This window comes from Dasypus novemcinctus, chromosome 9 (genome assembly GCF_030445035.2).
Source record: "Dasypus novemcinctus isolate mDasNov1 chromosome 9, mDasNov1.1.hap2, whole genome shotgun sequence".
NCBI classification, from domain to species: domain Eukaryota; kingdom Metazoa; phylum Chordata; class Mammalia; order Cingulata; family Dasypodidae; genus Dasypus; species Dasypus novemcinctus.
Window position 1 is genome coordinate 121,716,242 of NC_080681.1, and position 13,899 is coordinate 121,730,140.

General features: G+C 40.7%; 1 protein-coding gene across 3 annotated transcripts in view; it reads right to left on the reverse strand.

The window, feature by feature from the left end:
- The window catches only part of CLCN6 (chloride voltage-gated channel 6), a 37,138-nt gene that overhangs the window by 21,469 nt on the left and 1,770 nt on the right, over positions 1-13,899 (reverse strand). For 2 of the 3 annotated variants that reach the window (XR_009187321.2, XM_058304393.1), the window contains exon 2: positions 13,783-13,842. Coding sequence is in view for 1 of the 3 variants with exons in the window: in XM_058304393.1 (XP_058160376.1) it covers positions 13,783-13,842 (60 nt within the window). In the remaining 2 variants the exon portion in view is untranslated. Of the gene's footprint in view, positions 1-5,592; positions 5,754-13,782; positions 13,843-13,899 lie in introns of those variants that run through there. The other variant, XM_058304395.2, reaches the window with a different exon arrangement.

The following is a 13,899-nucleotide window of genomic DNA, read 5'->3' on the forward strand; positions in this document are numbered from 1 at the left end:
TTCTCTTGCACCACCTCAGGTCCCTGTCCTGCTACGTCTCTTATGATTTCTCCTCTGTGTCTCACTTTGAGTCATCTTGCTGTGCCAACTCTCCACATTGGCTGGCACTCTTGCACAGGGCGGCACTCCTGCACTGTCCAGCATTCCGCATGAGCTGGCACTCTGCGAGGGACAGCTCGCTGCACAGGTCAGCTTGCCTTCACCAGGAGTCCCCGGGCATTAAACCCTGGACCTCCTATATGGCAGACGGAAGCCCAACTGCTTGAGCCACATCCGTTTCCCAGGAACAGTTTTAAATGAGCATATTTTAAACATCCTGTTTCCTCAAAACATTTAAAGGATTTTAGCTATCACCAGTCTTACTTAAACTACTTCGTTAGACATGAAAAAAAGCTAATCAGAAACAAATTGTCTTAGTTTTATTTTTTAAACTTTATATATTGAAATGCTTTCAAATATACAGGGCAGTTAACAAAAAAAAAATGCAAACCCCATACCAAGAAGTCCAACATACTCTTATCTCCCCAACATACCTAGATCTAAATTTTAATATTTTGCTGCATTTGGTGTATTGTTCTATCTCGCCATCATTCTATCAATCCATCTATCTAATCTATCCATCTATTTGTGTATCTATCTGCCTACTTATCAATCCATTATACTTGAGTATAGGCTGCATATGTCATGCTCTTTGAACACTTAATACTGTCATATACATTTCTAAGAACAAGGACATTCACTTACGTATCCCACCTTAAGTACAGTTACCGTGTTCTAGAAATTTAACATTGATATAAAGCTTATGCTTACAATATAATTGAAATTATATTCCAATTTTTTTCATATGTCCCAATAATGTCCCTTTGCACCTTTTCTTCTCCCTTGCTAAATCCCATCCAGGATCATATATTGCATTTAATTTTCATGGTCTCTTTAATTGTTCATTCTTTTCTTTTTTTAATTGTGGGAACATATACATGACATAAATGTTCCCATCTCGACCATTTCCTAATACACCATTCAGTGGGATCACTCGTATTCATACTATTGCGGTCCCCTCACTACCCTCCATTATTAAAACTAGTCTGTTTATACCCATTTTGCATGAATTCCTCGTTTCACCTGCCCCCATAGCCTTGGCAAACTGTACTCTAATTTCTGTTTCTATGAGCTTCTGTATTCTCTAATATTTTCTTTGCAGTTACCATGGGGCTAAAACTAGAACACTCTCATTTGCTTAGATAACTTAACTTCAAAGGTACACACAAACTATGTTCCTGTAACCCATCCCCCTACCTTTATGTAGTTCTTGTCACAAACTGCACATTTATACATTACAAGTCTCAAACAACTGATTTTTCCTTACATTTTATGCATTTGCCTTTAGATCCCAGAGAAAGCAAAAAGTGGAGTTACAAACTAATTATAGAATAGTACCGGCCTTTATGTTTACCTTCATCATTACCCTTAACGGAGATCCATGTTTCTTCATGTAACTTCTAGCTATCATCTATTGCCCTTTCCTTTCAATCTGCAGAACTCTCTTTAGCATCTCTTGTAGGGTCAGTCTAGTGGTGACAAACTCCCTTAGCTTTTTTCTATCTGGGAATGTCTTAATCTCTCCCTTATTTCTCTCTCTCCCTTATTTTTTCAAAGATGGTTTTGCTGAATATAGAATTCTTGTTTGGCAACTTTTTGCTTTCGGCCCTTTGAATGTTATCCCACTACCCTCTTGCCTCCATGGTTTCCAATGAGAAACTGGTACTTAATCTTATTGAGATTCCCTTGTACAGGACATGTTTCTCTCTTGCAGCTTTCAGAACCTCTCTTTATCTTTAGCTTATGATAGTCTGATTATCATATGCTAGGGTGGGTCTATTTGGGACTATCCTGTTTGGAGTTTGTTGAGGGTGTTGGATGTATATATTCAATAAACTTTTTTAGCCATTATTTCTTTAAATATTCTCTCTACTCCCTTCTCTTTCTTCTCCTTCTGGGATCCCCACAATGCATAAATTGGTATGTCTGATGGGGTCCCACAAGTTCCTCCAGCTCTGTTCACTTTTCTTCATTCTTTCTGCTTCTTAGACTGGATGATTTCAATTTTCTTATCTTCTAACTCCCTGATTCTTTCTTCCGTCAGCTTCAATCTGCTGTTCAAACTTTTCGGGGAATTTTACATTTTTGTTACTGTGGTCTTCAGCTATTTGGCTCCTTTTCATAATTTCCATCTCTCTACTGATATTCTCTTTGAATTCATCTATCATTTTCCTAATTTACCTTAGTGCTTTGCCAACGTTTTTCTTTGAGCATATTTAGGACCATTTTTTAAAAGTCTTTGAATGGTATGTCCCAGGTCTGGTCTTCCTTATTTTATATTTTTTTAGAAGGTAAGGGGGATTGAACAGGGACCTCATACATGCGTAGCAGGCACTCAACCGCTGAACTATACCTGCTCTGCACTGAGCTACACCCGCACTGCAGGTCTTCATTGATGGTTTCTAATGCTTTCATCTTCTTTGTCTGGACCATTGCTTCCTATTTCTTTGTATGCTTTGTAATTCTTTTTTTTTTTTTAAAGATTTATTTATCTCGCCCCCCCCCCCACTGTTTGACGTCACTGTCTGTTCTCTGTGTCATTTGCTGCGTGTTCTCTGTGCTCATCTTCTCTTTCGGAGGCACTGGGAACTGAACCTGGGACCTCCCATGTGGAAGAGAGGCGCTCAATCACCTGAGCCACCTCAGCTCCCTGGTTTGTTGTGTTTCTCATTGTCTTTCCTCTGCGTCTCTTTTTGTTGCATAATCCTGTCATATCAGTTTGCTATGCCTGTCCACCATGCCAGCTCACCTTCTCCAAGAGGCATGAGGAACTGAACCTGGGACCTCCCATGTGGTAGGTGGAAGCCCAATTGCTTGAGCCACATCCACTTCCCTGTAATCTCCTGTTGACACCTGGACATTTTAATATATTAATGTGTTATCTCTGGCACTAAGACTCTGAGGCATCTGTTCCTTAAACGTGTATCCAGCTAGTGGTATGACAGGGCTTTCCTTGAGTGCCAGGAGCTAACAAAAAAAAAAAAAAAAAAAAAAAGGAGGAAGGGGAAGAGGGGGAGGGGGAGAAGAGGGAAAAAGAAAAGGCCTTTTCCAGTCTTTGCAGATTGACCTGTCCAAATGCTTTCCTTCAGGACTTATCCATAGAATGAGATGGCCAAAACATTGAGGTCACCCTGATTCTTTCTGTTTATGTGTCTTGTCTGAGGCATGCACGTGTGGCCCTAGCAACTCCTCTGTTTACATGGGTACATGTGTCCCCCTTCCTTGGGAAAGTTTCCTCAGGGTCCCGGGCACTGCGCTGTATCTACAGCCAACAGTCCCTTGCCCCTGGCCGCCACTTGACTGCTCTCCCACAGCGTTCTGTAGGACAGGCCTCGAAGCTGCCTTCCTCACAAAGGGCAAGTTCTGGAACAGCAAGTCCCTCAGGTTGCCACCAGACAGACAGGGCCAGGCATACAAGCTCCCAGCATGTGCACAAGGGTTACTCTGCTCCCTCCAGAACCAGGACCAGGGATCTGCACAGGGAGACCGGTGAGGGATGGGGGAGGGGCGAGTCAGGGCGCCACGAGGTCCTACTGCGCTTCCGTGGCCTTTTTCTTGATTCAGTGCTCTCCCTGTTACTGCGGTCCTTTAACTGTTTTCTGGAACTCTGTGAAAGGTGTTTTTCGCCAGTTCTTGCTAGTCGTTCAGAGCTTCTGTGGGGAGATGGAGCCCTGAAGCATCACAATCTGCCATCAACCCAAATTGGTTTTTAAGGTCAATTAATGATACTTTCCTTGTATGGGTTAGCTTCTACGAGAAAGATCCGTCACAAGACAAATTGGTCTGGAGACTACTTTAAAAAGCAACTTCCAGTTTGTTAGGCAGAAAACACAGCTTCAGCCCAGTTCCTTTAACTTCATCTAAAGCAGAGTTTCTTAAGCCACTCTTTACAGAACCCAGATACTTTCCAAACAATTTGCGGTTTGTGCCAAAGAAATTCAGAATAACAATTCAAATACAATAACTTTATTTCTCTGACTTGTAAGTGAAGCAGCAGTTTGACAACAAAGGAAAATGGTCTACCATTACGCTCTCTCCTTCTGTGACATACCCATAACCACACATCAGCTAAAGAACAAGTTGGACACTGGCCTGGTGGCAGTGCTTCCAGGCAAGAGTCTGAAATCAGCACAACACAGGTGTGGCATGTGCTGCTTTATGCAGCTGAGGCAGGTTAGTATGGGAAAGAGGGAAGGCAGCTGGTCAGAACAGCATAGCTGAGACCCTGCCGGGAAACCGCCTGAGGGAAGGCAGCTGTTCAAGAACAAAGCCAAACTGTCAGCTACAGCTGAAAAGCCCACCAAGAACCTGATCACCAGGTCCCCTTTGAAATTCCTGGGCTCAAAGGAAGTGCCAGAAAACTCCAAGCAGAAAGCCTCCCCAGTGTTTTGTCTTATAAGCGGGTCCCCCAGGACTCCCACCCTTGCCTGTGCTGGGTGGCTGGTCTCTTCCTCAGTTCCCAGGAGGCCCTGAGATCCCTGTTAATCCACCACCTCCAGGGCCCCCCAGGCTGTCTGCCTGCAAGCAGGAGAACAACCAGTCTCTGGCCCCTTATGTCTGGTGTCACTGCAAACCTCGGTCCCTGGCAGCGGGCATAAAATGAATTCTCTCCCATGGCTACTTCCTGAGACCCCCAGGATGCTGGGGCACAAGCAGCTCCCTTTGGTCAGGTCTAGGAGAGGGACACCGCTAAGACTGCCAAAAGCGTTTATCCTCCCCTAGGATAATGGGCGGCTCCTCCAGCATTCCCGCACACTTCCCATCAGGGTGTCTTCTCAGGAACTGGGACACCCAGCCTACTGAGAGTTTAAAAAGGAAGAGGCTTATTTTTTTCTGTAACACCATGGGCCGCAATACAAATTAAAGGACAGCCAAGAGTGGCCCCCGACTTTGTTAGACCTCCCGTGTAGAGGGAAGGAGGGGACAGGCAGATCTGAGGGCCAGAGACTGTGTGGTCACATGTCTCCTCAAAGGGGTAAGGACGTGTACAACCAAACCATCAGTTATAATAAGCTCAGGGAAATGGCGCAGAGGCAGGATTTGAAAACCCAGCCTTATTTCAAGGAAGGCTTGCAGAGGCAATAAAAAATATACTCTTAAAAATAAACAAACAAAAAATATCCATACTCTGGGAAGCTGATGTGGCTCAGTAGTTGAACGCCAGCTTCCCACATACAAGGTCCCGGCTTCAATCCCTGACACGGTACCTCAAAAAATTTTTTTAATATATTTATGTATAAATTCTTGTAGATTCTGACTCTAGGGAAGGACAGATCCTCCTAGGAACTCACTTCATTACTGAGTTCTGCCTCACTCACTTCACTAGTCTGCCTCAGATATCCACAGGAAGCTGCAAAAGCTTTCCATGCATGGGTCCCTAAACTTCCATGAACTCTTTTAGAAAAAGCCTTTTCAGTTTTCAACAATTGTGGTCGTGCCGCAGAGAAGGAACAGGTAAGGGGGGGCAGGCAAAGGGCTGGGGCACAGGCTCACCTTGTTGTCTCCAAGGACTGGGAGGTGGGGGAGCCTCCCATTCTAAGCACTGAGGATCCTGAAAGCAGCAAGTCATGAGAAAAACCAGTGTTCGCTGAGACTTCAGTGACCTCTGTGAGTGTATACCAGAACTGGTATTGCTAATCAGAGGTCTGTCAAAGCTGAAATGGGAAATAAGCAGAGCTCTGAAGTAAAGGAAAATGTAGATTGTATTGATAAACCAGTAACCAAAAAGAATGAATTTTTTCATGTAAAACTGCACGGTCACAGTACATTTTAGAAAAATCTGAAAGAGATTTCAAAGAGATCTTCTGAATATAATGTTCTTTTACAGTTAAACTTATTTTGTAGGAGAATGAAAAACTTAACATTAGTAAGTTGTATATTTTTATTTCTGTGTTTAACTCTGTATTTGTCTTTTTGTTCAGTGTATGTTTTCATACATAGGGATGGTAATATCAAATTAACTAATGAAAATTCTACAAGAGCCCTATTCAAATTATTAAAAATTAAGTAAGTGCTTATATATGTAAATGAATACTCCAGGAGCCCAAATTAGAGAAGCTAAGCAGGATGGAAAGGTGATACAGAAATCTGAATATAGAAAATCCTGGGAGAGGAAAAAAGTTTTTCCTAAGCTTCTTGACCTATGCTGCCCCTAAGGACCTTCTCTTTGAGAGAACTATGGGGGAAGCACTAGGTATGATAGGATAGGGTGATGTAAGTTTAGCTTAAAACTCTATTAGGCTAGGGAATTGAGAATCACAGTTTGTCCTGTAATTCCCCAATTTAAATCTTTTAACAGCCTTAAAAATAATGGTAATTAATAATCCAATTGCCAAATTTCAGTAAGGAAAAAGTCCTTAAAAGCTATGGAAAGATTTTTCTAGATTGATTAAAACAAATTAAACAATTATAATATATTCCAGAACCTGGCAGTAAGTATGGTTTCAAGGTTATTCACAATTTTAGAATATTATTATTAGAAAAAAAAGTGGGGAGCAGATGTAGCTCAAGTGTTTGTGCATCTGCTTCCCATGTATGAGGTCCCGGGTTCACTCCCTGGTATCTCTTAAAAACAAACAAAATAAATAAATGAAAAAACCAACTCTCACTGGGCAGTGGATGTAGTTCAGTAGTTAACACCTGCTTCCCATGTACAAGGTCCTGGGTTCAATTCCAGGTACCACCTAAAAAAATTAAAAATTTAAATTTAAATTTAAAAAAGAGAGGTTTTAGCCTCCTGTAGAGGAAAGAAAAAAGAACATTTCTTACATAAACTATAATTGTTCCAATTTTATTTGGTTTGGGTATAATCTCCCTAGGCTTATAGAATATTAATAAAATAAATTAGCACTATATTTATTAAATATTTAAAGTGATGAAAATTATAAGTTTGTATTTAATGAAATTAAGGTAAAGAAGATCTGTTCTAAAGTGAAATAACTAGTTTTCACAGAACTGAATGAGGGAGGTAACACAAGGCTTAAACGGATAGAAGTAAATTTCACTGGTTGCTAACTGTAATTTAATACGCTTATTTAAAGGTAAAGTAACTAGTCTGTGTGGTTATGGTTGGTTATAGGAAGTTTGTAAAAGTATCTTCTAAATGGAAGTATTTGAATGACTAATTCCAGGAAGCCATTATTAAATAGAAACCTGAGTTGATAATGGTAATAAAAAATAATGTTATAACAGAGACACCTGTCAGAGGCCACCTCAATCTGCATATTAAGGTGGTGGTATGGGAAAGATAATCCAGTTTCCACTGAGAATCTTAGGTTTTCATAAAACCATGGAGAAAGTAGTTTTTTCCTGTAGTGCTAAAGTAAAATATCTGTTAATTAGCATAATCATGGTAAAAGTGCAAAAGTACAAAATAAAATGGTAAAATAGTTAAGCTCATTTGATATGTTATAGATTGCATTGAGTATTTAGAAAGTGTATAAAAATTAAAAGGGATAGACTTCAGTATTGTCAAACTCTCTTGCACATTCAAACCAGGCCCCCAGTACCCTGCGTGGTGCCTCTCCATTTGAATTACTGGCTAGTTGGTCACCGTGACCACTAAAACAATAAAATTATCTACCATATTTCCTGGTCATGTTCCTGAAGTAGATGGAAATACACTGCTGGTTTGGACTCCTGTGGCAGCCGGTGATGGCTTGATATTACTAGATTACAAAGAACACTGTTTCCAGACTGGCTCTGTTTCATAGTGCCCTTTGGCACCAGACAGGTGAAACACTAGAGTTTCTCTCCAGGACCAACGGTGCTGCAGTGTGCTAGCTTTGTGAAGGATATACCAAATGGAGCAATTACCAGAGTAATGTGAGTAGAATCTAAACAAACACAGTTGGCATTATGGCCTGCACCCACAGGGAGAGAACATATATGGTATAAAAAACCTAGAGCGTAGATACATTAACTGCAGCTAAAGAGGAACTTGTGCATTGATTTTTACTAAGTACTGTACCTATATACCTGATGAATAATATCTTTTCTATTCTAGATCATATGCAAAGGGATACTGAACATGTTAAAAGTCTTAGAAAAAAATAGTCTTAGCAAACTTGATTCATTTTCTAAGTAATGAATGTTCTATAAAATAAAAGAATGGCTCTCTTAAGTACGGTCTTTATTTTGCTGGTCATATGCTTGTCTTGTTGCTTATATCATCTTTGTGAATTTCTATCTAGGGCATCCCCCAAAATTATCTAAAGGTTTTCCTCACCCATAATCAGCAGGAAGTAACTTCAAAAGATGAAACCTCTGTCCATTCTCACATTTGCTGCTACTTTAAACTATCGAAATGGAATTTTCTTTCCTTGCAGAAACAAGGCTTACCTCTTACCTCCCCTCTGGACAGGCCTATGCTCACTGGTGTACATTGCCCCCTCCACATCTTATGGACCAACCAACTTCCTAACCTTTCCTGGCTCATACTGCTTTCAGATCCACTCTCAACCTTTGTCTTTATTCTCCTAATAGGTCCTTGTGTTTTTAAAGCCCTAGCCAGGTTTCTCTCTTCCAAGTTGGATACTTTACAAAGCAAATTAATAGCCGTGTGGGAATGTCATCTAATTCCCAATCATGGTGCTGAACCCACCTTCCCTCAACCTAAATGGAATAGCCAGAAAGTTGCACACCCTGTCAGGCAGGGATGATTGCCTTTAATCAGCAAGAAGGAGCTACAGATAAATGACCATCACCCTTCAGCTGAAGAATAAGAATAAGGGTGTAAACTCTCTGACAGGGAAGTTAAGGCAGGTTAGTATAGGAAATCAGGGTAGGCAGCTGGTTAGAATAAAGCCATAACCATCACAGCTGAGTCCCAGCAAAGAACATGGCCATGAGACCCTGCCCAGAAACCCCAAGGGAAGACAGCTCTTCAAAAACAAAGCTGTAATTATTACAGCCGAAAAGCATGTTAAGAACCCGGTCACAAGGTCCCATTCTGAAACCCTTGGGCTCAAAAGAAGCCCCAGATAACTCCAAACAGAAAGACCTCCCTTTTGGTTCCCTGAAAACTAACAGGCACAACTGAGTGGTCCATAGTATAAACCAATAGGAAGGCAGAAAAGCAACCAATAAGGACAACAAATAGCTGAGATCCCTCCTTAATATGGGGAAGGAGAAGGAAAAACCAGCCTTAAAAAGGTCCAGCCCATGGGAAGCAGATTTGGCCCAATGGATAGGGCGTCCACCTATCACATAGGAGGTTCAAGGTTCAAACCCAGGGCCTCCTGACCCGTGTGATGAGCTGGCCCATGCACAGTGCTGATGCGTGCCAGGAGGGCCGTACCATGCAGGGGTGTCCCCCACATAGGGGAGCCCCATGCGCAAGGAGTGCGCCCCGTAAGGAGAGCCGTCCAGTGCAAAAAAAGTGCAGCCTGCCCAGGAATGGCGCCGCACACACGGAGAGCTGACGCAACAAGACAATGCAATAAAACGAGACAAACATTCTGGGTGCTGCTGACAAGAATACAAGCGGACACAGAAGAACACACAGCAAATGGACACAGAGAGCCGAAAACTTGGTGGGGAGAGGCAGGGAAGGGGAGAGAAATAAAGAAAATATAAATCTTAAAAAAAAAAATAGGTCTAGTCCCAGCACATCTCACCCTAGAGCACGCCCACACTCAAATCTTGAGTGTGTACTCTCACTTTTTCTCATTTCTCAATCAAACTCTTTACTTGTTTGCTTACCCCATGGCGTGTCCTTAAATTCCTTTATGCGATGTAGCCAAGAACCTAGAAACCCAGCCACCAGCAACACCAGAGAAAGTCAAAGATCTTTTTTAAAAAGGGTCCTAGTGTATCAACAGGAGACTGATTAAATAATATATTAAAAAGTGGAACATTGTGCAGCAATAAAATAATTATGGTATGCCTATATGGAACAGATTTGGAAAATGTCCCAAAATTATTAAATAAAAAAAGCAAGGTGTACAAAAAAATGTGTAATATGATCCCATTTTGATCAAACAAAATTATGTGTAAATCAGCATGCATAACGCAAAAACATCTGGGAAAACTAAACAGTGGCTATCTCTGAGCTGGTGTTTTAGGAGGTATTCACATCTGTTTTTGTTTGAAATGTGTGCTACCAGAAGGGGATGTGGTTCAAGTGACTGGGCTCCTATCTACCATATGGGGACTCCCAGATTCATTTTCCAGGGCCTCCTGGTGAAAGTGAGCTGGCCTGTGCAGAGAGCTGGCCCATGCAGACAGCTGGCACAACAGAAAGAGACAAAGAGGAGAGACAATGAGAGCTACAACAAACCAGGGAGCTGAGGTGGCTCAAGTGATTGAGTGCCTCTCTCCCACAGCGGAGGTCCCAGGATCGATTCCCAGTGCCTCTTAAAGATAAGATGAGAAGAGAAGACAAGCAGACACAGAGAGCACACAGTGAATGGACAGATAGAACAAGACAGCGAGAGCAAAAACAACAAGGAGGGGGGGCATAAATAAATAAAAATAAATCTTAAAAAAATGTGTGCAGCAAACATGGTGTACTTTTTTATATTTTAAGAATTATACATTTTTTTTCCCTCAGTGAAAAAAAAGACTCGCCCATGAGTCATATATATATATATATTTAATCAACAAAGTGATATCATGTTTTAGGAACAAATAGAAGAAAAATAAACTTTTGAAAGATAGGAATATCCTTCATATCAAATATGTATATTATTTGCTTTATGGTTTTACCTAATAATACTGTAGTTCCATAAACATTTAAAAGGTATTCAGATGTCCAGAAAATTCAAATCTATTTGGCAGAGAGTAGAGCAGTGGTTGCTTAGGGGAGAGGGGAAAAGGGAGTGACTGCTAATGGGTACAGGGTTTCTCTTTTAGGTGATGAAAATGTTCTCAAATGAATTGTGGTGATGGTTGCACAACTCTGAATGTTCTAAAAACCACTTACTTGAACACCTTAAATGGGTGAATTACATATATGAACTTCTACTTCAATAAAGCTGTTTTTAAAAAAGCATTTAAAAATAACTGCAATACCAGAACATGAATCTTTTTTCTTCTTTTTAGTTAATTACTTGAGAGTTTGACGCTTTGCAAATAAAATTTGTATAGGTGTCCTACAGGCCTGCTGTACATAGTTGCTAACAAAAAAATGTGCCTGGTCATGGAAGCCAGTGGGCTGAAAATGCAGCCCCAACTTAGTCTGGAAGGGACACCCCTGTCCTCACACAAAGAGCACCTTCAACTGGCCTTGAGCTGTGGGTGCTGCCTTGGCCCAGCGCAGGAGGCCTTTTACTCTAATCCCTTTGCTGGGAGGGGTGCCCTTTTCCAACCCGAAAGAGCAATACAGGCTTTGTGATCTGCATGAAAAACATTGGTGTTTGGTGTTTCAAGATCCCACAGACCCACAGGAACTATTATTCAAACCACCTACAATAAAAATGGATGTCAGGACAGGGATTCTGGCATCTTGTAAGACCTCAACTTACCAAAGAAAGAGTCGAGTATGGCAATGAACTCTTACTGAGGCAGGAAGGAGAACAGTTTAGACAGATTTTCAACAGAAGGGCTTCTGAGTTGACCCTTTATAAGTAAAATCTGAGTAGACTTTTCTGAGTGAGTGCCTAATTGAATTTGCTTTCACATAAAGCAAATGCTCTCCAGAAGCTCATGCTCAGAGATGGTTAACTGAGAAATATTAATGACTCACATAGAAGAACATTAAGCCATAAAAATTACATAAATCAGCTTATCAGTTGAAAGCAGGTGCATTTACAAAGTGTAGTTTAGTGGAAGGAGTGAGGGAGCCTTGGGAGCAGGAGGGCCAGTGGGGCAGAGAAGCCCGGGGTGAACTCCTGAGGAGGAGGATGAAGGAATCTCCATGGTGGTGACTGAGCCTTAGGATATCAGAGTTCAGAGAAGGGGCACAAGATGACAGCACAATTTCAAGTGCCTCTGAATTCTTGAAACCGCTCAACTATGTAAAAGGACCCCTCACACGAAAAGAAACACATATTTAAAGAAATATGAGAAAATGCACCAGGGGATACAGTGCTCTTTGATATATTAAAGGCAGCCCACCAGGGGAAGAAACTAAACTATACCATGGTGGTGTGCCTGGCAAAATCCTGACTATAAAAAATGTCAGAGTCCCTATTATTGCATCTCATAAATTGCAACGAAAAAAATAAAGATGAAAGGGGAATCTAAAGGTAAAAAGGGAATTAAAAGACATTTCAAACATATGCAATGGGGGATCCTTATTGGGAACTGATTCATACAACCTGCTAACAAATACATATAACCGGAAATTTATCATATAGCTAGATATTTGATGACATTAAGAAATTACTGTTAAGTTTTTAGGTGTGATAACAGTTTTGTGTTTGTTAAAAAAAAGTCCTTATCCTCGAGAGATGCATGCTGGGTTATATATGGGTGAAATGGTACAATATATAGAATTTCCTTTGGAATGATATGTGAAATGGGACATGCATGCCAACAGGGATCAAACAAGATCGGGCAAGTATTAAATAACTGTTGATGCTGATAAGTATTCATCATGGGGATTCAACATACAATTCTGTTTACTTTTTTACCTGTTTTAAATTCTCTGTAACAAAAGTTAAAGGAAAAAAAAACCCATACTGCACTACAAATCCTAAAGGTTATACTGAATTCTACAGCAAAAGAAAGATGAAAAATTTAAAGGAAATTTAGTCTCAGTAGGTATTGCCCAGCACACAAGAATTTTAAAGTCAACATGATTAAACAAATGCATGACTAATTCCACTTCTTGGAATTAATGCTAAGGAAACAAATAAGGATGAATAAGAAAGGATGCTCACCACAATATAGCCACAGAAAAGGAGGAAGCAACTAGAAATGGATCAAATAAATTGTGGTACAATAAAACACTATGCACCTAGTTTAAGGGTTAATGTAGAAAAGTATCTAGTGATACAAAAATGTTACCAGGTAGGGAAAAACAGGTTAAAAGAATATATTCAGAAAAATCTCACTTTTATTACTAAAAAAAGCAGCATGTTGGTAAACATAGGAAAGAGCCTAAAAGAACACGTAGTAAGGTCTTGGAGGTTTTTTTTAAAGTAAGGTTTTAACAATGGTCATCTTTTAATAAGTGGGAGCATGAGTTTTTTTCTAGCTTCTTTTTTGTATAAATAATTTAATAATTCTCTGTTATAACCATGGCTTGCTTTGTCATTTCAAAAATCACAGAAGCATTGGCCTTACTAAAAACACACACTCTTAAGAGTGCTTGAAACTGGGAACAACAGATAGAACACTTCAGAGAGAAGTTGCTTGGACAGAAAGAGTGATCTGAAAACTAAGTTCTCTCAGAGGAGAAGAAGGCTTCCTGGTCCCACACTGCTTATGAGCACACGCTGTTAATGGCTGTGACTCTGGTTACAAAAGGAAATAGTTTAATGGCAAATACTCTATCCACATTAAGGTGCCATAGATCTATGAAAGCATAAAGACACCCAGATCTTGTGTGGGGGTTAAGGTGAGAAAAAGGCTTGTTAAGCAGCACCCTCACCCAGAGGTAAGCCACCTCTTACCTACTCACTCCTTCTGGTCGAAGGTCATCAAAGAGCATCTCTGGTTGGAATCCTTGAGCTTTGGTCTGAAGCAACCAGGCCACTCATGACTTAAGATACTCAAGAGAGCATCTAAGGATCTCACCTCATAGTCTTTCCTTGGAAGGATCTCATCCTCTTCCTCCTGTGTTTCTCCAAGGATGGTCTAGAGAATCAGACCCACAGAGAGAAAACTCTTTTAATGGTTTAATATGGAAAGAAG